We start from the raw sequence: 22752 nt of genomic DNA, 5'->3' as shown, positions 1-22752 counted from the left end.
AGGGGAGCCCTGGGGGTGCGGGCTGCAGCTACAGATGTGCGAGGGGAGCCCTGGGGGTGCGGGCTGCAGCTACAGATGTGCGAGGGGAGCCCCGGGGGTACGGACTCCAGCTCCAGTTGTGTGAGGAGAGCCTCGGGAGTGTGGACTCGGGCTCCAGATGTGCAAGGGGAGCCCTGGGGGTGCAGGCTGCAGCTACCGATGTGCAGGGTGAGCCCCGGGGTGCCGGGGTTGGGAGGGGCCTGTGCAGATTCCAGCAGGTTATGGGTTCTAGGTGGGCTGCAGGCAGCCTGCCTTCACCGGCTTGTGAACTCCTCAAGGAGCGCACACCTCCCGGAGGCTTCCAACGGCACACCAATGCGTCAGTGGACTCCCATTTGTGCAATTTCTCTTACTAGGGAAGCCTGAGTGTCCTGGAGGGTGGGCTGAGCTGAATCTAACACTAGCCATTAATTAAAGGTAGAGAAGGATCTAAAGAAACGTCCTGTCTGGCCTCCTACACATACCCAGACTCACCTGGCGCTGGTATGTTGCTACAATTGTCTCTCCGTTAGTGTTTTTAATGAGGTGTCTTGGTTCCCATTATACGGTGGAATCTGTGAGGAGGGCCAGGGAGAAGGCAGCTAGAAAACCTGCAGCTGGGCCCTCGTGGTCTGAGTGAGAGAGAGAACCACGTTCTACAGGAAGCTGAGCCACCGGCCTGCAAGGTGCTTCTCCCCAGACTCACTCCTCAAGGCAGGAGGCCCTCGGGAGCGCCTCTGGTCTGCTCTGTTCTGCTGCCTTAGCCCTTGCCTCTGGGGCGGGGGAGGGAAAGGGCAGCGCTGACGCTCTGGGACGGGTCCCTGCTAGAGGCTGAGGGGTGGAAAATACCAGAAACCCATCCCGAAGGCCTTTGCTTCCAGCCTTTTTATGCCTTGCTTGTGGGTCTTTCTAAAAAAACATCTCTGGAAACCACGCCCAGCTCTGCCTGAGGGTTCACTCACATGGTAGTGGAGATGAAGCCCCTTGAGCTTGACGGCGCGCGTGCAAGGCTGTGCCGACTTCAGCTTTCCGTGTGCACAGTATGGGGACGACCATGACAGCTCCTAAAACAGACCCAGTGTGCTCTCAGTGCCCCGGGAGCAGGCAGCAGCAGAGCTAAGCCACACGGCACTTCTGGACTTCAGAATGTTTGTTGATTGCAACGGGGGTCTAGCTTTTAGAAGTGTCTATCTTAGGAGTCTATTTAACTGTGGAGTTAACTGTCAGTGGAGCAGAACCAGTTACAGGATGGAGGACAGGCTATTAGCCTGACGGCCTCTCCAGCTCTCTTCTTTTCTGTTTGCATGGAATTTCTTTTTCAGCCTGTGTGTATCTGTGACTCTAAAGTGTGTTTCCTGTAGACAGTGTTTTTTACATCTAGTCTGACCATTTCTGCCTTTTGATGGGATTGTTTCATCTGTTCACATCTGACATTGCTACTGATGTGGTTGCATTTATGTAAGTCTGCTGTCTGTTGTTGTTTTGTGTCTCTTGTCGTCTTTGTTCCTTTGTTCTTCCTTTGCTTTTTTTTTTTTTTTCATTAAGTGAATATTTAGAAAGTTAACTAAGCTCCCAGTCTTACTGTGGAGAGGAGAGTGGTTATTTTTAGATCTACTTTGTTTTGCAAACAGACCTCATAGGGAACAATACCTGCCTGGCCCATTTCACACGGTGTTAGAGGAATCAGCCCAGAGGTCTGAGATGGGATGGGAAATTGCTGTCTGTTACACAAATACTAGGTATTGTTTTTGTATAATTGCAGTAAAATTACCTAGCAGTATTTTACAAAGAATGGGTTTGGAACAGGTGTGTGTATGTATGTTGTGTTCAGGTTATGCTCTCTTTTTTTGGCTGGTAAGGAGGAAACACATTTGCTTAAACTCTGCGAAAGACTGCTTGTTGAAAAACGTCTAGTGAATTGTGAAACTCAATTAGTGTGTCTTTGAAGTAAGGGGTGAAGTGAGGGGTGCCGCACTGTTTGCTGTGCTGTGCACCAGACAAGTCACCTTTCCCCTCCAGGTCTAGGTGAATGCGTCCTGTGCACTGGTGAAATAGTCCATTGTGCTGGAAAGGTACTGTCTAGAGGCTGGCTCTCAGTCACACACCTGCTGGGCCAACCCCAACCCCCCCAGCGGTGCGGGGGGTGGGGAGGTTGGGTCCTCAGGTGTGCTGAGCCTCGGAGCTCTGGCATTAGCCTGACCTATGCAGAAGCAGAGGCGGAGTCGCCAGAGGAGGACACATCCCATGAAGAATGGCCACGCGGGCCAAACAGAAGTGGGCTGGAATGTGCTGTCCACGGGGGAAGGAGGAACACTTGAAAAGCAGCCCCCGCAACGCCCCCCCCCCCAATCTGACATCTCAGAGTGAATAGATGGCTGAACTTGATCATGGTAAAATTGTTCAACCAGATCCTCACACAAGACGTCTCAAGGTTCATAAATGCTTTCCACCATTTAGATGTTTAAAATTTTAGTTGCCCAAAATCAAAGCTAGAAGGATGGCTTTCAGGTGTTTATTTTAAATGCAAAACGAGTTTTTTAGAGAAATTCAGTTTGCCCTAATAAATAGGTAGGACAGAGCATCTGTGCGTGGGGAATGTATGAGAGATCCTGTTGGTTTTCTGTGATTATAAAAATAGGCTCTTTTAAAAATTAGTCTATATATATGAAGTTAAAAATTACCCCAAATTTTACTCACCAGAAGATAAGTGCTTTGACATCTTTCATATATTCCTCTGTACCTTCATAAAAATAATTTGTATAAACAGGATTGTTCTCTACTGGTGCTTTCTAACCTGATTATTTTGACTCACTCATATGTCATGGGCATTCTCGGTGCCGGAAAGTCTCTGCTTTATTGGCCTCATGGCTACATAGCAATTTTTGTGTGCGGCTGAACCATACTTTAATTTTCCATTCGTTACATTTGGGTTGCCATTCGTTACTTTTACAAACAAGTCTGCACTGAACCTTGTTTTCTAATCATCTTTGTAAACTTTTCAATTATCCTCTTGGAGAATAAGTTCCCTTAAGTAGAATTTCTGTGTCAAAAGGTCTACATTTTAAGTTTTGACTTAAACGTAAGTCAAAGTGAACCATCTTATTAACCACGTAAGCATTTTGAGGCTTTGCCAAGCATCTTATTCAGTTAACAGTGAGTAAGTGTCAGACCGAGGGAAGGAGAACACGTAAAGGTGCTTGATGTAGGAAAAGCAGATTTTGTTGTCGACTGTCTCAGAGCAGCTTCCTCTCTCCGGCTGGACTCTGCGACTTGACCGTGAGCTTCCCAGGTTATGGCTGTGAAGCCTGTGTGGTCAGCAGGGGTGGCCGCTCTTCCGGAGGCATCCAGTCTCGGGGATGACATGTTCTCGGAGTTCTTTATGCCCCTTCCTGACAGAGGAGGGGCCAGGGAATTTATGGAGTCTTTGTTCTATAAAACTTTAGCAAAGAACAAATGGATTTCCTGAGGCTGGTTTTGTAGATTCCTGGGACTTCCTGATATTTTAGTGATCATTCCTGAGTTCTCCAAGTTAAAAATGGTTTTCGCTCATTTCGATTTAAAATTTCGTTTTTATAACAGTCCCATTTTCTTCAATGCCAGGATTAGAGACGTGGTGACAAGAGTCTCAGCTACTGAACAGTGGCAGTTAGTGTTGCAGACCATGACCTGCCCGGAGAAGGGGCGGCGGGTGGCGCAGGAGGATCCGGGCAGAAAGAGCCCATTCACTCCAACCATCTGCCTTCTCTGTGCAGCTCAAAGAAAATGTGCTGTAGCGGGTTAAGATCCAGCGTCTTACTACTAGGAGTTCTTGGTGTCTTAAGTTAAATATTTAATTACCTGGACGTCGGATATTTCATTTGGCACCAAAATGAGAAAAATACGTAGTTTCTGGTGTTTCAGAAAATACTCACCACCTGCCGTGACCTCTCCCCACAGTGAAAGCTGTCCGAGAAACGGAGAAGCCGATCTCTGCTCAGAAGCCTGTTCTGCGTCTGACATACCCTTTTGTGTTTTTCTTAACAGTATCTGCTGAAGGTCAATGAAATTAAGATTAAAAAGGGAGTGGATTTACTTCAGAATCTGATCAAATATTTTCATGCCCAGTGCAAGTAAGTTCTTTTTCTTTGTTGTGATGTTATTTCAGCTGTTTCTGTCTTTATGGCCACTTTTGGTAGATAATATAGTGTTGGATCGGGGAAAATACGTACTCCTTTAAAAGCCTCATAAAGCGCAGTACTAACCCATGCTATTAACACGGCAGCCCTTGGAAAAACATGTTAGATGGAAGAAGTCAGACACAAAAGGCCATATCCTGTAGGTTTTTATTTACTTGGGAGATCAGGAATAAGCAGCTCTACAGATGAGTGATTGCCAGAGCTTAGGGGGAGTGGGGAATGACTGCTCTTTGGGGTAGTGAAAATGTTCTGGAACGAGATGGTGCTGATGATTGCACAATTTTGTTAATATACTAAACCCGCTGAATTGTACACTTTAAAAGGGCAAATTTTGTGGTTTAAGAATCTTTCTCAATAAACAATAAAAGTAAACAATATAAAAATCTATAGTACTGATCAGATGTATTTACTTTGCTCTTTTCTGCAGAGGGACATACTATTTGATCTAACACATTCACAGATGGTTTTTGTTTGCAAAAAATTAAATGGGGTTAATGCAGTATATTAAATCAAAGAAATACTTCCATATATGTATATTTTTAAAGATTTTATTTATTTGAGGGAGAGGGAGGAGGGGCACAGGGACAGGGAGAAGCAGACTCCTGGCTGAGCAGGGAGCCCAAGCTGGGGTCGATCCCAGGACTCTGGGATCATGACCTGAGCTGAGGGCAGACACTTAAGCAACTGAGTCACCCAGGCGCCCCGATATATTATTTATCCTATAAAGCAAGTGATAATGCTGAGCTAAAGTGGCTGAATATGATAGAGGAGAAGCTTCCATGTTTGGGGCTACCTCACGTAGGTTTAAGAATCTTTTTCAATAAACAATAAAAGTAAACAATATAAAAATCTATAGTACTGATCAGATGTATTTGTACTCAGCTTGGCCCACACGTGGGCCCTACACAGCCTGACCCTCATCGTGCCGTGCTCGCTCGCTCGCTTGCTCGCTCCCCTCACTTCTGCCTGACCGCCAGTCGTTACACAGACCGGCCCCTGGCTCACCTCTCACTTGCTGAGTGGGTGCCGTGTGTCCGGCACCATCCTGGTTGCCGGAGATAGAAGAATGTACATCACAGACATAGTCCCTGCTCGAATTAGGTAGGTGGGTGGGCTTAAGCAATAGGTTTATGATTGCACATTTGAAACGTGTCTGGAAGTGTTGGAATCTAAGAAAGACTAGAAGAGAAGGACCTGATTGAAATCAAGATTGAGGGCAGACACAAGATTTTTCTTCTTTTTTTCCCTCTTCCTGTTGTGTTCTCCAGCCTCCAGACATAGTACCTAGCTGCATAGTAGATATTCAAATACATTTTTAACTAGCCGCACGCCTCTTTGAGGAGACATGTATTCAGAGATCTAAAGGATCTAGCAGATAAGGAGTAGGGGAAGAACATTCCAGGCAAAGTCTAGATCTCAAGGCAGGAAAAAGCCCAACGTGACATAAGCATAATGAGTGAGGGGGAGGGTAGTGTGACATGAAACCAGACGGAAAGGCAAGAAATGTGGACAGCCTTAGGAGCCTTGTGAAAGGTTTTAGATTTTATTCTGAGTGTATTAGGAAGCTCTCAAAAGTTTTAAGGAGGGGATTCATTGAGCGGATATTGAGCTCCTGCTATGTCCCAGGCACTGTTTGAGGTTCTCATGGTACTTCGTACGCATGAACCTTCAGTTTTGATGGCATGGATAAGCAGTAAACACAGGAGAAAATATGTAACAGTTCTAGGGAGTGGGCATGGCTGTGAACAGGTGGAACATTGCGATGGGAGGAGAGAGGGCAGAGTTGATGGGAAACATCTGGGAAGACTTCTCAGTTCCATTCCTGTTGTCCTAAGAGACAAAGAGGAGGGGTGTGGGCGATCACTTAAGGACACAGTCCTGCCCCGGCACCATCCGGGAACAGTGCTGTCTTGGCCTAGACTGCTGACAAAACCAGCTGTTGAGAAATCCTTGGAGGTTGAATTGCCCCACCTGTCTGTCACTTGTCCCCAAACAGTCTGTGTCCCACACTGATATACCTTCGCACACACAGCTCTTTGCTAGAATGTCCTGCTGCTCCCTTTGTGCCTTCCCCTAGCTTCTGGTCATCCTTGAGACCTGCCTACTGCTCCTTTAAAGTCGCCCGGTCTTCCCCTGCTGGAATTACTTCTCTTCCTTCTGCATTATCACTCTCCCAGCTCTGTATCTCCAGGATGGTATCTTTTACACTGTCGTGTCTCCCACCAAACTGGGTCTTCTCTATGGAACGAGGCCATGACACTGATCTGTTTCATCTTCAGTGTGCGGTACATGTACCTGGCACATAGTTGTTGTGGTGAGTTGCACTGTTGACTCAGCTTGACTTTGGAATTTGTGATACAGCGTTGATGACTGTGCGTCTGTGAAGCAGTTGAGGTCCAGCAGCGAAGGAAGCTGTGCCGTGTGGTTCGTCCTAGGTTAGAGGAAGGGCTCCAGGCTTGGAGGAAGAGTCTCGGAGGATGGAGAAAGACCCCTAATTTGTAGAATTTCCGAGACGAACTATTTTATAGAGACTCAAAATCCTAGCTTCGTGATTACCATGCGGATGACTTCTTTGGTTTTCATGCTTGTAACCTTGTGTGAGGCAGATTAGGAAGTGGGTCGCTTCCTTGCTAATATTTTATTTCTAAGATACTATTCTGGGATTTCCTTTTTTCTCTTTATTTTGCCCAAACTGATCCGTTGGGTAGCAACAGACCACTTGTGGAAAAGTGAACTAGTTGGCCTTTTATGGGCATGAGCTCAGTAACCTTTAAAAACGATGAATCTTCCATTACTTCCTGTGTGTGTGTGTGTGTGTGTGTGTGTGTGTGTGTTTGTACACTGCCTGTGTGTGTACTGCCTGTTCTTCAGCTCACTTGCACAGCTTTGACTTTCTTAATTCCCATTCTGGGGGATAAAATGCAGAGCTGGAGTGACTCAGCCATTGGACAAAGGACCATGTGGCCGTGCATTTTTTGTTCTGGGAGCTCCTGCATGTTCCCCAGTTAGCGTTCCCAGTCTCCTATCCTCACCCCAAGTGGGCGCTGTGCACCGATGGCCTTGGGCAGCCTGCGTGGCCACCACGTGTTCCCCCAGGCCGCTGTCTCTGCAGGTATGAAGAGGCCTCTTGGTGTAGACTAGACTCTGGAGTCATGTTTGGTGGTCACCCTTAGAACTGCCTAGATATCTATTATCTTGCATTTTATTCATTTTTGCTTTTCACTTTCAGTGTTCTTAAAGTATTTTCATGTTCTTTGTTTTTTATTTCATTTAAAGAAAGAAGTTGCATCTCTGCCTAGCTCCTAGAATAGCCTTAAAATCTGTCTTAATAGCCTTTGCTGCTGAAGGTTGAGGCTTTGGAATCTAGAAGTAGGGCAGTCTCTAAAAGGATAATAAAACAAAAGCAGCCGTGTTCTAGTGGTGACGAATGTTGAGTTCACTTGTTCTTTGAGCAGTTACCCGCTGAGAACCACGATGACCAGCTGTTGCCTGGTGTACTTGGGATATGCTGTTGAATGAGACACAGGCTGAGGGTGCGGAGGGCAGGTGGGTCTTGGGCCATGAGGAAGGGGTGCTCTCATGAAGCCTGTAGCCAGAGGGAGAGGCCACCCTGCTTGGTGGGAGCTTGAAGATTGAATCGCAGTGGGCGTGTTTTAAAGGCTTGAGAGTTTGGTCAGGCTGGGGAGAAAACATTTAACAAAAAACAAAATTGATATTTAGTAATATTGATGGTAAACATTGTTTGATTGAAGCTTGGGAAAGTGTCAGTGGTTCAACCTAAGAAACATGTGCCAGGGTTTGTACTTAGAAATGTCACAGTGGGGGTGACCATGGGGCAGGGGGGGGCTCAGCTGATTAAGTGTCTGCCTTTGGCTCAAGTCATGATCTCAGGGTTCTGGAATCAAGCTCCACATCAGACTTCCTGCTCGGCGGGGGGTCTGCTGCTCTCTCTCTCTCTGCCCTTCCCACCGACTTGTTCTCTCTTTCTCTCTAATAAAGAAAATCTTTAAAAAGGGGGAAAAAAGGAAATGTCAGAGTGATGGGGCATCTTACTAGCTCAGTTGGTAGAGTATGTGACTCTCAATCTTGAGGTTGTGAGTTTGAGCCCCATGTTGGGTATAGAGAATAAAATTTTAAGAATAAAATTTAAAATAAAAACAAAAAATAAAAATAAAATAAAAAATAAAATTTAAAATTTAAACTAAAAAAAAAAAAAAGACACAGTGGCAACAGCCAGCAAAGCGGGGACAGAGCCCCTTTCTTTGAAACTTTCTCTAAGGCCTGAAACTCCCTCCCTGAGGGAGGGCATACCTAGGTGCCAAAACATGCCTTAAGAAGGAGGGTACGACTCTGCCTACTTGTACTCTCTATCTCCGTGTCAAATAAAAAAAAACCTTTAAAAAAAAAAAAAAGGAGGTTATGTGGGGCGCCTGGATGGCTCAGTTAGTTAAGTGTCTGACTCTTGATTTTGGCTCAGGTCATAATCCCAGGGTCTCAGAGGTCAGAAGACAGTGGACACAGAGCCCTGGAGAAGTCACCGTTGCTGTATCCCAAGCATATTCCATGTTCAAGAAAAAAGCATTAGGTAAAATGTAGGGATGAGAATATAAAGTAAAGAGTTATGCATATATCTAAAAATTAAGCTTCGAACATTCTCATAGTGCAGGTTCTGTGATTCCTCATGCCTGGCTAGTAATGGTTCAGAACCCACATCCTGTGTGTATATTTCCCTTCCTCCTCGGAATTACTGTATTCAGTGTCGTGCCACATTACCCTCACAGCCCTGTCTGTTCCTTGCATACTTCACCTGGGAAGGTCCCGCAGGACCCTTGCTGAATTTCAGAGTTGGTGAACGTCATCTCACATGAACACGTGAGAAACCCAGATCACATTTTGAAGATCATCTCCTTCCAGTTACCTGGCTGAAGTTGGAGACTCCTTCCTTCCTTCATTAATTTATGTTTTCATTCAACAAATACCGTGTGCTTGAAATGTGCCAGGCTTTATGGATACCATGCTCTCAACCTCCTAGAACTTTGGATCTAAGGGAGGGTGGGTATATTTTAAATAATCACACTAATGACTACATAATGCTATTTGTGCTAAGGGTTTTTGTGTGTATGTGTTTTTTTTTTAAAGATCTTATTTATTTATTTGAGAGAGAGATTCAGTGAGAGAGCATGAGAGGGGAGAAGGTCAGAGGGAGAAGCAGACTCCCCGGGAAGCCGGGACCCTGACACGGGACTCGATCCCGGGACTGTGGGATCATGACCTGAGACGAAGGCAGCTGCCTAACCAACTGAGCCACCCAGGTGCCCTCTGCTAAGGGTTTTGAAGCAAGAGACAGTGCTCTGAGGCATTATAGCAAGGAGACTTCTTTTAAGAGGTCATGGAACCCTCACTAACAAAGTGTGATAGCTAACTTAAAGTTTGAAGAGTGGGTGGGAATAATCTAGGCAAAACAGAAGATATCTGCAGGGAGAACTCTTTGGAAAACTGAAATAGCATATGCAAAGGGCCTGAGGCAGGAAGGATCTGATGGCCATTGACAGAAGGCTGTTACCTCTGGAATCTAGTGAATGCTTTAAAGGGGCAAATGATGCTACCTGAAGCTTGGGGACATAGAAGCTTGGGGACATAGATTTGGCAGAAGCCAAATCATACAGGGCCTTGTTACATTTTGAACTTTGCTCTGAGCTTATGGGAAAGTATTTTCTACATTCCCCTCAAAAGGGTTCTATGGCATGCATCAGAGGCAGTGCTGAGAGCATCGACCCGCCGTGGTGCAGAGAAACTTGTCTAGCTCCTCTTATATTTCCTGCATCACTTACTATAAACGACTTCACAAGCATGGAGTTCTGGGCTTTAAAAAGTTTCCTTTTGATATGTGATCTCAAGTTCCCCAGCCACATTTCCTTACTCTGTAGATGGGGTGTGGCCATTCACCTGCATCAGACTTGCTTTGTTTTTGGGTGTTTTTGTTTGTTTGTTTTTTTCCCCCTCCGCCTTCTCTTTTCCACTTAGCTGTTGACTGTGCAGGAAGGTTTCTTAGTGTCTAGTTCTTACTTACGTCCCATGCTTTTCTGACCTCAGACTTTTCCATTCCCAAACCAGCGCCTTCACTGCCTTTTGTCAGTAGGTGCCTGCTTCCCATTATACACTGAAAATTTAGGGCTCCTTTCATACGGGTCAAAAGCAATTATAAACACTTACACTTACTGCGGGTCCTTTTCTGTCACTTCTTGCCGATTTAAATGTCATTTTATTCTTTGTTTGCCTGATATTTTGAAGTTTGTTTTATATAGTCTTTTCCCCCAGGAATTACATCATGAGTTCACTCACTTTCTTTTAAACCAGTGTTTTCTCCATGTAGTAGAATAGTTTCCTCTTTTATGAAACACTATCTCTGTCTCTTTTTTTCCTCTTAGTTTTTTCCAGGACGGACTGAAAGCAGTTGAGAGCCTCAAGCCTTCCATTGAGACACTTTCAACAGATCTTCACACAGTAAGCGGCTTCCCTCCCACATAAATGAGTGTTGAAACAGTTTTTATGCAACGAATGCTTTGATTTAAACGTTGCTTCTGTATGATCCCACGTTTGTAAGCTGACAGCCGGGTGGTGCCCCGTGGACGATGGAGTCCCCGTGGCCATCGCTGTCCTGGCTGGTGGTGGGGAGGGAAGCATTTGTTGCATTTCTGTGGCCATGCCCTGTGACCTTCAGCACCTCCCTGCACCTCAGCCCTGCTTCTCTCTTTGTTTTGTTTTTTAAAGATCAAACAGGCCCAGGATGAAGAAAGAAGGCAGCTGATACAGCTTCGAGATATTCTGAAATCAGCTCTGCAGGTTGAACAGAAAGAGGTGAGGGGATTTAATTTTGAAAGATGGCTCTTGTATACCTGTGTCTCGGAGGCTTTGGGACAGACGAATGTGACATTCAGGTCCTCCAGGAGCTCACGGTCCACTCCGGGGCTCTATTGGGCCAGCACTGAGTGTTTGGTTTACTCCGTAAGTTTGGTTTTCTGAAACCCATCTTTTTAGATCTGTTTATTTCATGGGGCGAGTGTTTGTTTACTGGAGACCCAGCCTTCATGGCAGTGTATAACCCCTTCTCCACTCTCTAGTCTTAGATGAGTAGCTCTCAACATCTGTTACATGGGTACTCAGTATCAATGCTGTTGATTTTCTGCCTGGAACTTTGTGATTTCCGTGGCCCTTTATATGTGGCTGCAGCCCACTTGGGCATCACCAGGTACCAGGTAGCCACCCGCACCCTCAGCCCTGAGATCCCACCCTGTAAAACATGGGGACCTAGACGCTCTTACAGTGGCATTTCCATGAGCAGGAGCCCTCAGTTTCTCTGGGATCATCTCTTTCCTATAATCCCTTTCCTGCATGCTGACACATTCACGGTGACAGTGTTTTGGAGGATTTTAAAAAACATGTTAAAAAGTAAATTTTTAAGGTAATTCTACGATCTGTTTACTGCAGGGTGGGTATTATAATATGAAATTTAACATAATCCCCTTCCTTGTACATAAAGGAATGTATCTAAATGTATAGCTAGTCAATTTCAGATAAATAATGATTAAACTACTTAGCAGAGCGTGAAGGTCACGGTGGGCAGTTTGCTATGCTCAATTTTTAGTTCCTGTACTAAAACTGAATATTGTTGTTTCTCTCCCAAATGCATTTACCTTTGTGACCGAAGTCTAGGAGAGTAAGTAGTTCAGCATTTTAATCAATTGGAGAGTTTTGCATGCTTTCTTCATGAATTTAAATTACTTCCTTCCATGCATACATTAATAGCCAGTAGCATTTTTAACCCACTGAGCCACCCAGGCGCCCCCGCCAGTAGCATTTTTAATTTTAACCCTTTCTATGGGTTTTATTAAAGGGTAAAGAATTTGGATTCCAAATACTACTGAATGGAAAATTTCCAAGTTTGAGGTTTATACATTTGCTGTTGTCCTTTCCTGGAAGCAGAGTGACTCACCCCCTCCCTCCCCTTCCTCTACCTAGCTGAATTTTTCATGTGCTTCTGGAGACCCCTTCTGCTCACCCCAGCCCTGGTGATCTGAGTTCCTGTTCTTTCAATCAGGACAGACTCCTTATGGGTTATTGGCTGTATCTTCAAGTGCACAGATGCTTTTTCTCTAGCTGGACCTTGAGCAGCTTGAGGATGCCCTCCTGCCTTCTGTGCCTCGCCGGCCATCGCATTGTGGGACCATATTGCTCATTTACTAGGCTTTCGATAGACATGAGTCAGCTAAGTGAGGTTGGCAGATCGAGGTCGTATGTGAGTGCTAGAAATTATCCATGGGATGGTGGCTTCCTCCCAGTCTGGAGAATATAGATCCTGACACTTTAATGTTCCCAAACGTGGGCAATAAGCAGAAAAATAAAATGGAAAAAAAGATCTTAGAGTATGGAGAAAATAGTGGCTTAGATGTGACTAGAAGCGTTGATGCTGGTGTGGGAGCCCCAGCGCTGTCAGAGCAGCCAGTTCCCCAGCACAGCTCTTGGGGGCGCTGAGAGCCGCTCTGGTCTGAAGAGGAACATCAAACCCACAAAGCCAGGCTCAGGTTTTCAATAGAGGAGAGCAGAGGCTGGAGTTGAATGGTCCTCTGGGCACAGTACAAAGGCCATGTTTACTTGGGCTGAGCTGAGTTAGGAGGTTTGGGGAGACTGCCTGTCATCAGCTGTAATTTATGGCTTTGCAGAAAAGTGTAGCAAATCCACCAGCACACACCAGAAGTCTTTACGGTTTGTGGAGTTCGTGTGTTTTTATTGACCAGCCCAGCTGCCCACAACTGCCCAGAGGGATCCTAAGAACCTTCTTTATTGCTCCTCTTCAGCTTTCGCCCAAAGATGGAACTCTTCAGTCTCCTGCCCGTGGTTGGGTCGTACTGGTTGTATTAATCTCTGCATTGCTTTCTGATGATGGTATTCCATAGACCGGATGGTCTTTGAACACAGGCACCGGGAAGAAGGAAATGTGGATAAGTGGAATTTTATATATTATTAAAAACATATTACGATTGAGGTCCTGTCTCTTCCCGTTACAGCAAGAATTGACCATTGGGCTCTCTCCTTATTTAGCTCTCATTCCCTTTTTTTGGATTCTCTCTCTCAGACTTAGAAAGCTGAAGGTGTTGATAGTTTTTATTTAACGTTGACAAAAATTCTTGCTGCATGATTTCAGTTCACGGGTTGCCTGGGTGGCTCAGTCAGTTAAGCGACTAAAGAATTTCAGTTCATGTGAATTAGGTAACATGCCCCAGGGAGACTGCACTGATGATTGGTGGGAGCTGCTCTCCGGTTTCCTTCCTGTGGGTCTCAAACCTCAGTCATGTGGTCTTCGTGAAGAACGTGGCTCTTGTATATGGCGGCTTTGGGCTGCTTCTCTTTGTCACATTTTGGGAAGAAGACTGTGCCGTTATGATCCCGGTGCCCCCATACCTCCTGGCATTCGTATTTTTTGGTGTTTCTGCTGTCTGTAAAGAAGATTGTGATGTTTGATTTTTGCACTTTTATTACGAAATTTTTCAGGCTTATAGAAGAAATACCTGTGCAGTAAATGCCTATATATGCATCGTAGTTTTTTGTTTGTTTTTTGTTTTTTAAAGATTTTATTTATTTATTTGACAGAGATCGAGGGGGAAGCAGGCTCCCCGCTGAGCAGAGAGCCCGATGCGGGGCTTGATCCCAGAACCCTGGGATCATGACCTGAGCCGAAAGCAGAGGCTTTAACCCGCTGAGCCACCCAGGCGTCCCTGTGCATCGTAGTTTTAACACCTGGGAAAGTTAAAGCCGTCCAGTACTGCTCATTCTTGCCTGAGCCTTCTCTGCTTTCCCATCCACGTATGTCCCATCTCAGTGGAGTCCTATGGACAGATTCCACTGCAGTGCTGGCAGGTTCTCTGACAAAACCTCACTGTCGGTGTGTGGCTTCTCTGCTGTTCGCTGTTGAGAACCCAGACTTATGCCTCTTGCGGGAGGGCTCGGCCTCTGGGAGCCGGTGTTGGTAGGCCAGAGGGCTGACACCCCAATGATTTTTCCACTCTGGACATCTCAGGTGTGGTCTCTCTTTATGTCAGCTTTAGGCTCCCCCCTTTTCTTTCTGTCTCTCTCTCTCTCTCTTTTTTAAAGATTTTATTTATTTATTTGAGAGAGGGCAAGCACAAACTGAGGGAGGCACAGAGAGAGAAGCAGGCTCCCCACTGAACAGGGAGCCCAATGTTCGATCCCAGGACCTTGAGATCATGACCGGAGCTGAAGGCATACGCTTAACCGACTGAGCCACCCAGGCGCCCCTGTGCTCCCACTTGTCAAGTGTCCCTGTCCGGTAGGGATGTGTTTGAACAGTATGTGCTGTCCAGGGAGCATAGTTCTGTGACGACCAGAATTTGCTTCTGGCTCGGGCTTTTCTGGTGTAGGCTCGCGTATCTTATCATGCCTGAATCTGGCTTTAATCACACCCCTCCGGCCAGGTGTTCACTTCCTTGTCTCTCTGCCAAGCTCCCAGTGGCCTGACTGTCCTTCAGTTCGCCCTGCATGGAAGACTTGTTCGTTGGTCACACATTCAACTCCCATTTTCTTCTCTCCCCCCTCTCTCTCTTTTTAAGATTTTACTCATTTTGGGGAGAGAGCAGTTGCGGGGAGGGAGCAGGAGAGAGCGTCTCAAGCTGACTCTGCACTGAACACGGAGTTTAATGCGGGGCCTCATCTCATGACCGTGAAATTGTGATCAGAGCCCAAAGGCTCAACTGACTATGCCACCCAGGCGCCCTCAACTCCCATTTTCTTAGCATTTACTCTAGGCCAGGCACCGCACAGAGTAAGATAGATAACAGTTCTGGCCTCTTGAAGGGCTTGCAGTCTGGGGGTAGGGTCAGAAACTTGGGGAGAGCTCCAGGGGTGGGGAGCTCCCAGGACAGGTGTCTCCCCCGTGTCGGAGACGGGTGTGTGTGTGGGACAGCTTCGTGTGTTGGGAATGTGGGTTTGGAGGGGATTCAGAGTCCGCAGAGTCCCAGCAGGTGGGGCAGGTGGGCCAGTGCTGACCAGGATGGAAAATTCGCCTGCGAACTGTCCAGCAGAGCAGAAGAGCATGAATTAACCGTAGGTCTTCACTTCCTACTAGAATGGTGTGGAGCAACTTACCTGATCCCCCCACGCCTTGGTCCCTTCTGTGCAACAGGAATGATACTGTTAGGAGCCATACAACCTCGGAGAGTTGTTACGAGGTCTAGAGCAGAGTCTCTATAAAGCACTCCACACATTGTCTTGAGAAATAGGTTGTAGTTGGTTCATTCATTTAACAGAGACTGTGCTTATAGATGCTGAAGAACCCGAGTGAATCAAGAAAATAAGTAATTCCCACGCTTGGTGGTTGCACAATGATGGAAGTTGGGGTGTTGTCTCTGACAGGCCGTCCTTCGGCCCACTTGACGCTCCTCCCCACCCTGACTTAGGAGCCACCCCACCCCAACCTCCAGTGATCGCCCCCACTCCTGATCCCCGGCTCTCCTGCTTCCCCGACTGCCTGCCTCCACACACCACTGCCTGTCCCCTCACAGCATCAGAGTCTGTCTGTGGTTCAGCCATGCCTGTTTGCCTCATTTCTGCGGTTTTTCCAGGCACTTGATAACTGCGACTAGAATCCAGACAACAGGCCGCGGGCAGCTGGGCTTAGTCCACAGGTGCAGCGGGAGTCTGAGAGGGGAGAAAAGCGTACTTGCTGGAGCCCACGCAGCAGTGTCAGAGCCTGGATTTGAACCCCGGTCTATTCCACTGCAAGCCTGTTCCCTTTAGCCAGGTTATGTGACTTTAATAACACCACGTATCAGACAGAAGCTTCTTAAAAAATACCCAGAGATAATGGAGAACGTGTGGGAGTGAGATTTGAAAGTGCTGTTCTTAGACCGTGGCTTGGCGCCTGCCTAGCAAAGCCTCCAGCTCCTGGTTGTGTCCGTGAGAGTGGGCCACCTGTTGTGCCCTGAGAAGGTGCCTGGACGTGTGTGGGACATACTTGGACATTACCGCTCTCCCTTGGTAGAGAAACTTTAAGCATCCAGGGGTGACTCCTTGGCAATCCGTTCATCACAAGAATTATCTGAATACAGACTTTCTAAGAGGTAAGACAGATAAAGTGTGTGAGTTTGTTTTCATTTTTTAGATTGATTATTTATTTATTTATTAGCGAGAGCATGAGTGTGCACATGACCGGGGGGGAGGGGCAGAGGGAGAGGGAGAAGCAGACTCCCCGCTGAGCAGGGAGCCCAGTGTGGGGCTTGATCCCAGGACCTTGGGATCATGACCTGAGCTGAACCAGACACTTAACCAACTGAACCAGCCAGGCACCCTTAAAGTGTGTAAGTTTTTATGATGTTCTAGGGTCTTAGGGATCTCAGGGTTACTTCTGATGTAATGAGTAAACCTTTATGTGTATAACATACGCAGTGTCATCACTCTTTTTTCCCCTGTTCCTCAAATATTAAATCTGCTGCTGATCTGTCTTGGCAGGACCCATATGTATGGGTCTTCATATGGCCTTCATATGGCCATATGAACCTTAGGGTCACGGATGGTTCCAAGTCTGAGAACTTGCAGAGATGTCACAGGATAGAGGATATGTGCCTTGTGAGCATCCAGAAAATACCCACTTAACCTGTGTGATTTAGAAATACGGACAGTCTCCATGTTGTAAGACTCGCTCAGTCAAGCCCTAGGCTTCCTTGGCTTTTCTAGGGAAGTGCAGAGTGTGATGGATAGTCTCCGAGAGCCCGGGTAACATGGATAGCCCAGCCCCCAGCCACTTGCCTCTCTGTGTGTTAGATTTTTCTTTTCCTCAGAAACACAGGCTCTTTTCTCTTGGATTATATTTCATTGAGCTGCAGTCTTGGTTATGTGAAAACACAGACTTCATTTGTCGCCCCTTTACCTGGTCAGGTATTGTGTAAAATACCTGTATGAGCAGGTGAAGAGAGGCCGTTTTTGTTGGCTCACCTAGAGGTCACCTTAAAGATGCAGAAATAATTAGTTCTAAAGCAGATTCAATTTCATGTCAAACGGATTACTTTCCTCTTACTTACACATTTTAAATTGCACAACTGCAGACTTGCTTCCATGTTTTAATTGATTCAGGAAATGCCTAGTGCAAAGAATAAAACCATAATTTCTTCCTTAAAGTCTCTGGCGAAGGGTCTGATTCTGCTGAAGAGAGGAACGCCCTTTATCCTGCTCACAAGGCCTGTGAGCGTCCTGATTAATATGCTTGGCGCGAGCACTTCCAGCGGTGTTGTCACATGACTCCCCACTCACTTTGTGCAGGGCTTTTTTTTTTCCTCCCTAAATCAATAGTCGTATTTCTTGGTTGTGCGATTTAGTCTTTTGACAGCTTTATTTTTAGTCTTTCACAGACATTCGTATAGGTGAGCAACTTCTCTGTTTCTCCTCCACCGCTTTTATTCCCACTAGTACTTAAAGCTGGGTTTGCTCTAGATTTCTAGTGCTAACGTTCTGCCTTTTTGAGAGAATGTGGAAACTGGCACCGTCCACACCTGATGAATGAGTTGTTTGCCCTGGTTGTCTGGAGGCAGGAGTGCTGTGTGAACTCTCTGTGAAAAATGAGGACATTTCTCCTGTTTTGGGGTCTGTTTGTTTAGGCTTTGTTCTCCGTTCAATAATGGGAGGCTGAGCACATTACTGTTTTCTCAGATCAAGATTTTCTTTTAATTTTCTTATTTTGCAGAGTTGTCCCATATATATTTCACAGTCCCGTATATATTAAAAAAAAAAAAAAAGCCTGTGCTAGACAGACCAGGTTCATGGAATGGAGGACTTAATACCGTTCAGATGGCCACAGCCCCCGGACTGATTGGCAGATTCAGTGCCATCCCTGTCAAACTCCCCTCTTCCTTTTTACAGAAATTGACAAGCTGATTCTAAAACCTGTAAGGAAATGCAGGGGACCGAGAACAGTCCAAACAGTCTTGAAAAAGAACACAAGTCGGAGGACTCACACTTCCTGATTTCAGAACTCACCGTAAAGCTGTAATAATCAAGACAATGTGGTACATTATGGTGACTAACATAACACAGTTTAAAAAAAAAAAAAGGACAGTGTGGTACTGCCTCAAGGACAGACTTACTGATAAGTGAAACAGAATTGGGAGTCCAGAAAGAAACCATTAGACATATGGCCAGTCGATTTTTCAACATGGGCGCTAAGACAATTCAGTGAGGAAAGAACAGTCTTTTCAACACGTGATGCTGGGACCACTGGATGGACACAAGCAAAGGAATGGATGTGGATACCTATCTCACACCATAACCAAAAATTAACTCAAAATGGATCCGAGACCTAAACGTAGAGCTGAAACTCAGATTCTTTTTTTTTTTTTTTTTAAGATTTTATTTATTTGTCAGAGAGCGAGAGAGAGTGAGCACAGGCAGACAGAATGGCAGGCAGAGGCAGAGGGAGAAGCAGGCTGCCTGCCGAGCAAGGAGCCAGATGTGGGACTTGATCCAAGGATGCTGGGATCATGACCTGAGCCGAAGGCAGCCGCTTAACCACTGAGCCACCCAGGCATTCCATGAAAGATTCTTAGACAAAAACATAGGTATAAATCTTCATGACCTTCGAGTAAGTCAGGGTTTCTTAGATGTGACATCTAAAGTCCAAATGACAAAAGAAACAATAGATAAATTTCATCAAAATTTTAAAATGCTATGCTTCAGAAACCTTTAAAACTATCCAGAAGTCAGGGGGCTTGCCGTTGTCTTCAGATAAAAGTGGAACTCTGACTCAAGTCTGTCTGTCCCTTCTACCCCTTGGCCTACTTTATCTTAGCTACGCTAGCTGTCCTGGTTTCCTAGAGGACGACCACAGCTGCCGCTTTCCTCTCCATGCCTTCATGTGCTGTCTGCTCTGCCTTGAACACCCTTCCCTTATTCTCCTCCTCCTCTTGCTTTCGTCTTGAAAACTCCCTCCCTCCAGACTCCTGCGGCTTCCTCCACTTGGCCCTTCACTTCTAGAGTGTTTGTGTTCTTGGTTGGATCACATTGACTGTCGTGCATTAATTCTTTCTTCATTCAGCAGTGCCTGTTTCCCCAAGGATATTGGAGATGAGACAGTGTCTCAGGAGATCCTCTGGTGAGGGCGCATGGAAGGAGCATCGAAGGGGACATTGGAATTCCCTTCCATTCTCCTCTCTCGCCCTAACAGGCTCTGCATCTTAACTAAATCACTTATGTTCATCATTTTTCTTTTTCCTGTGTTACAAAATGGAGTGGGTGGAAGCTTCTCAGTAAACAGTTGGCCTGTGAACTCTGTTCGTGTTTTGCTCCCCCATTTCCTTATGTCTGCCGGAATTTCCAGTGCTAGTATGGACAGCTCCTTTCCACACTTGGCTTGGGGCTTCGGATATCATCTGTTCAATAGTTGAGCACCCACTGGATACCCAGGGTTTCATTGACAGTCCTTGGCCTTGAGAAGCTGAAGATTAGAGTTTCCAGTTGGGGCAGACTCCGCCAGATTCTCTGCTGGCCAAGGGAACGGTCTACCTGCTGAGGCTGAGGCAGTTGGGTTCAGTGCTTCAGCCCCTCTGCTGGGTCGATGGGTCAGGAAGGGAATATGGTTCAATACTGTTATGTACCAGGTGTTTGCACGTGTTCTCTTACTCAGGCCTTACTCTAGTTACCATTTTACTGGGTATTGTTTTCCTATTTTCCAAGGAAGAAACTGAGGCAGGGAGCTTACGTAACTTTCTTAAAAGTAAGAGGTAGAAACATTGGGGATTTTTCTTGCCTAAACGTGCTGCCTTTTCTAACACATCTGTTACCTTTCTTGTGGAGGCTGCTTTTGCTACACCAAGAGGTTCTTGCCATTATCAGGGACTTAAATCTCATAATTAAGTAAAATCCGTAACTTCCAAATGGCTCATTCTTCATCAGCCAGTTGGGGGATGCTGGTTTGACATTCACTTCAGCCTCACAGGTGGCATTAACAAATTCCTGGGTATGAGTTTTATGTCCATTTTTTTTTTTTTTTTTGGTGTGCCGATAGGTGACATTTCACTAGTTAAAAAAGAAAAAAACAACTTAAGGACAGCTTTTTAAAAACTTGGAATCTGGACAGGATTAAAAACAACTTCTCGACCATTTTTAGGATTCGCAACTTCGCCAGAGTACAGCCTATAGTTTGCACCAGCCTCAGGGAAACAAAGAGCACGGGACCGAGCGGAACGGCAACCTGTACAAGAAGAGTGACGGGTAAGTGACCCTGTGGCTGGAGGTTACGTGCGTGAGGATCTCCTGTGTCCGAAATTGCTCAGCTCTTTTTTTCCTCCCCCATTTATCTGTAAGGATCCGAAAAGTGTGGCAGAAAAGGAAATGTTCGGTTAAAAACGGTTTCCTGACCATATCCCACGGCACCGTAAGTATTCTCTCTTAATCGTGGGCTGCTGCAGTGGGGTGAGGGGGACGCCAGCCTCTGGGCACGGTTTGGCCTTGACGGTGCCTTTTAAAGCCCTCCCTGCTTGTGGAGCATGTCTGGGGGCCTTCTTGACGTGGGGCACCTGACCCCTGTTGATGCTGCTTCAGCCGGGAGAGCCTTGGTCCTTCCCTGCCTACCCGGTCTGGTGGTCTTCGTTTAGATGCCGGTGGCTTCCAGAAACACACAGTCCCCCACTTCCCAGGTGTTTTTGTCTCTGGAAATGGAACATCCCACTTGGGAAGATTCCTACTTTTCCATGAAAGGGGAAGCGTTTCAGTAGTCAGTACTCTGAGACTCTGAAATCTAAGAAACAGAGATTTCAGTCACGTTATTGTAGCAATGTAACATGCTGCGCCCAACCTTAAGACCTTTTTCTGTCATCCTGTGTGTAAGAATCTTTGCAAGAAACAGAGGCCTCTATGTGGGGCCTATTGATAGACCAATCAGTCTGAATAAAATGATTTCCTAATCTACCTTTCAGACCAGGGATTTTAACCACAGTCACAGACATAGCCGCTCATACCATGGTGCTGTTTCCCACAGTGGCTCAGCCGTGTCCTCACCTTACTTGGTAGGATAGGATCTGAGAAATACCACGTAGGCTAGGAGACATTTTTGAAATGGTCTAAAGGCTGCGCTGTTGCTGTTTTGGTGCTGACGAGAACACTGATGGTGGCCGGCATTTCTGTTCCCCAAGCAGGAGGCCTGATACTTTGTGCATTCGAGCAGCCCTAGACCTGTCACGGGATTGGAGATAACCCCAAGTCTTTGTCATCCCCCCTATTCCCCGTTCCTACCAGTTCCCCTGGTGACAGGCAGAGCTGGGCAGGAGCATAGCTGTAGACAGGTCTCGGCTCAAGGTGGGTTCCAGAGAAACAGCTCTTCTCGTGACTCGTGTGAGGAAACAGAGGAGAACCCACGTGAGGCAGGAGCTGCAGCCTGGGTTATGTCCCACTGGGGGCCCCTTCGTTTTCACAGACTCCGTGTGGGGAGGAGAGACCGGGCCATAGCATACGTCCAGTGTCTGTAGGCATATCTTGGGACCTGTGGTCTAGGGATTGAATGTGTCTTTTGCCTGGGCAAATAGAGATCGTGTCTCTTTTCTAAAGACCAGCCTTCACTGGCCTCCATCATGGTCATGACATCACTCCCCGGGCTGTGCACTTTGGATCCTGAAGTGACGTTCTTTCCGTGTAGACGTATGCCGGAATGCTGGGGAGGAGTGCTCAGGCCACGGGAAGCCGGTTTATCTAGTCACTGTGCCGCTTTAAAATTAAGACCACAGACTGGATGATGGCCAGGTTCCCTCCCTGCTCCAAATGCCTGATTCTGTGCCCTGCTTTCAAATGATGGTTTTCTACTCAGTTGTTGTTTTAATTCAGGTTTATTGCCTCCATGCAGAAAATTTCACAGACTAAGACCAAGTTTCATTTTGTGCCTCTTTACAGCTCTTAAGTTATTTGGGTGTATTTGCCTCATTAAAGCATTCTGCTAGACCCAGGGCCTCGGCCTCAGGCAGTGAGCGGTTCTCCCTCCGAGACAGAAGTGAAAACAGGCCTAGGAATCCTTTGCTCGCAGTGTGAACTTGGGCTCACAGCACGTGCATTACTTGAGTTTCTCTAGAAGACACAGAGGCTCCGTTTCCTTTAAATGCCAATGGGTCGCTCCCATGTCGGGCAAATGATACGGTTACAGCCAGCTTTACCAGCGGGCCCACAGCTCACCTTGTCACACACCTTTCGTATTTAACAAAGGCTGTGTGTTTAGGAGGGGGTCCCTCTCAGGAATCTGTGCACGCCCCATATGACTCACCCTGCCCTTCGCAGACTGGGCTGGGAGCTGTGGGAGCAGCCGTTGCCTCTGGCCCTTGGCCTGGCCAGGAAAATCAGAGTTACTGGAGCAGGAGCTCTGCATACGCCACAGCGCTGTCCTTCTCTCCTTCTTCTGTGTGCATTCTGCACACTCTGGAAGGGGGGATCCCCCCCCACCCCGCACACATGCACACACATGCGTGCCACTGCGCCCACACGGTGTTCCCATGCAGCGGTGTGAATTCGCCTCTGC

At 46.6% G+C, this 22752-nt stretch overlaps 1 protein-coding gene across 2 annotated transcripts in view; it reads left to right on the top strand.

The window, feature by feature from the left end:
- The window catches only part of LOC111154085 (ArfGAP with SH3 domain, ankyrin repeat and PH domain 2), a 168465-nt gene that overhangs the window by 100017 nt on the left and 45696 nt on the right, over nt 1-22752 (top strand). For both annotated transcript variants that reach the window (XM_022513453.1, XM_022513452.1), the window contains exons 7-11: nt 4042-4127; nt 10622-10697; nt 10965-11051; nt 20362-20465; nt 20559-20628. In XM_022513453.1, the coding sequence (XP_022369161.1) occupies nt 4042-4127; nt 10622-10697; nt 10965-11051; nt 20362-20465; nt 20559-20628 (423 nt within the window). The remainder of the gene's footprint in view (nt 1-4041; nt 4128-10621; nt 10698-10964; nt 11052-20361; nt 20466-20558; nt 20629-22752) is intronic.

The sequence above is a fragment of the Enhydra lutris genome, unplaced genomic scaffold (assembly GCF_002288905.1).
Source record: "Enhydra lutris kenyoni isolate GAN:26980312 unplaced genomic scaffold, ASM228890v2 scaffoldscaffold35, whole genome shotgun sequence".
NCBI classification, from domain to species: domain Eukaryota; kingdom Metazoa; phylum Chordata; class Mammalia; order Carnivora; family Mustelidae; genus Enhydra; species Enhydra lutris.
This window is presented reverse-complemented; position numbering and strand designations above follow the sequence as displayed.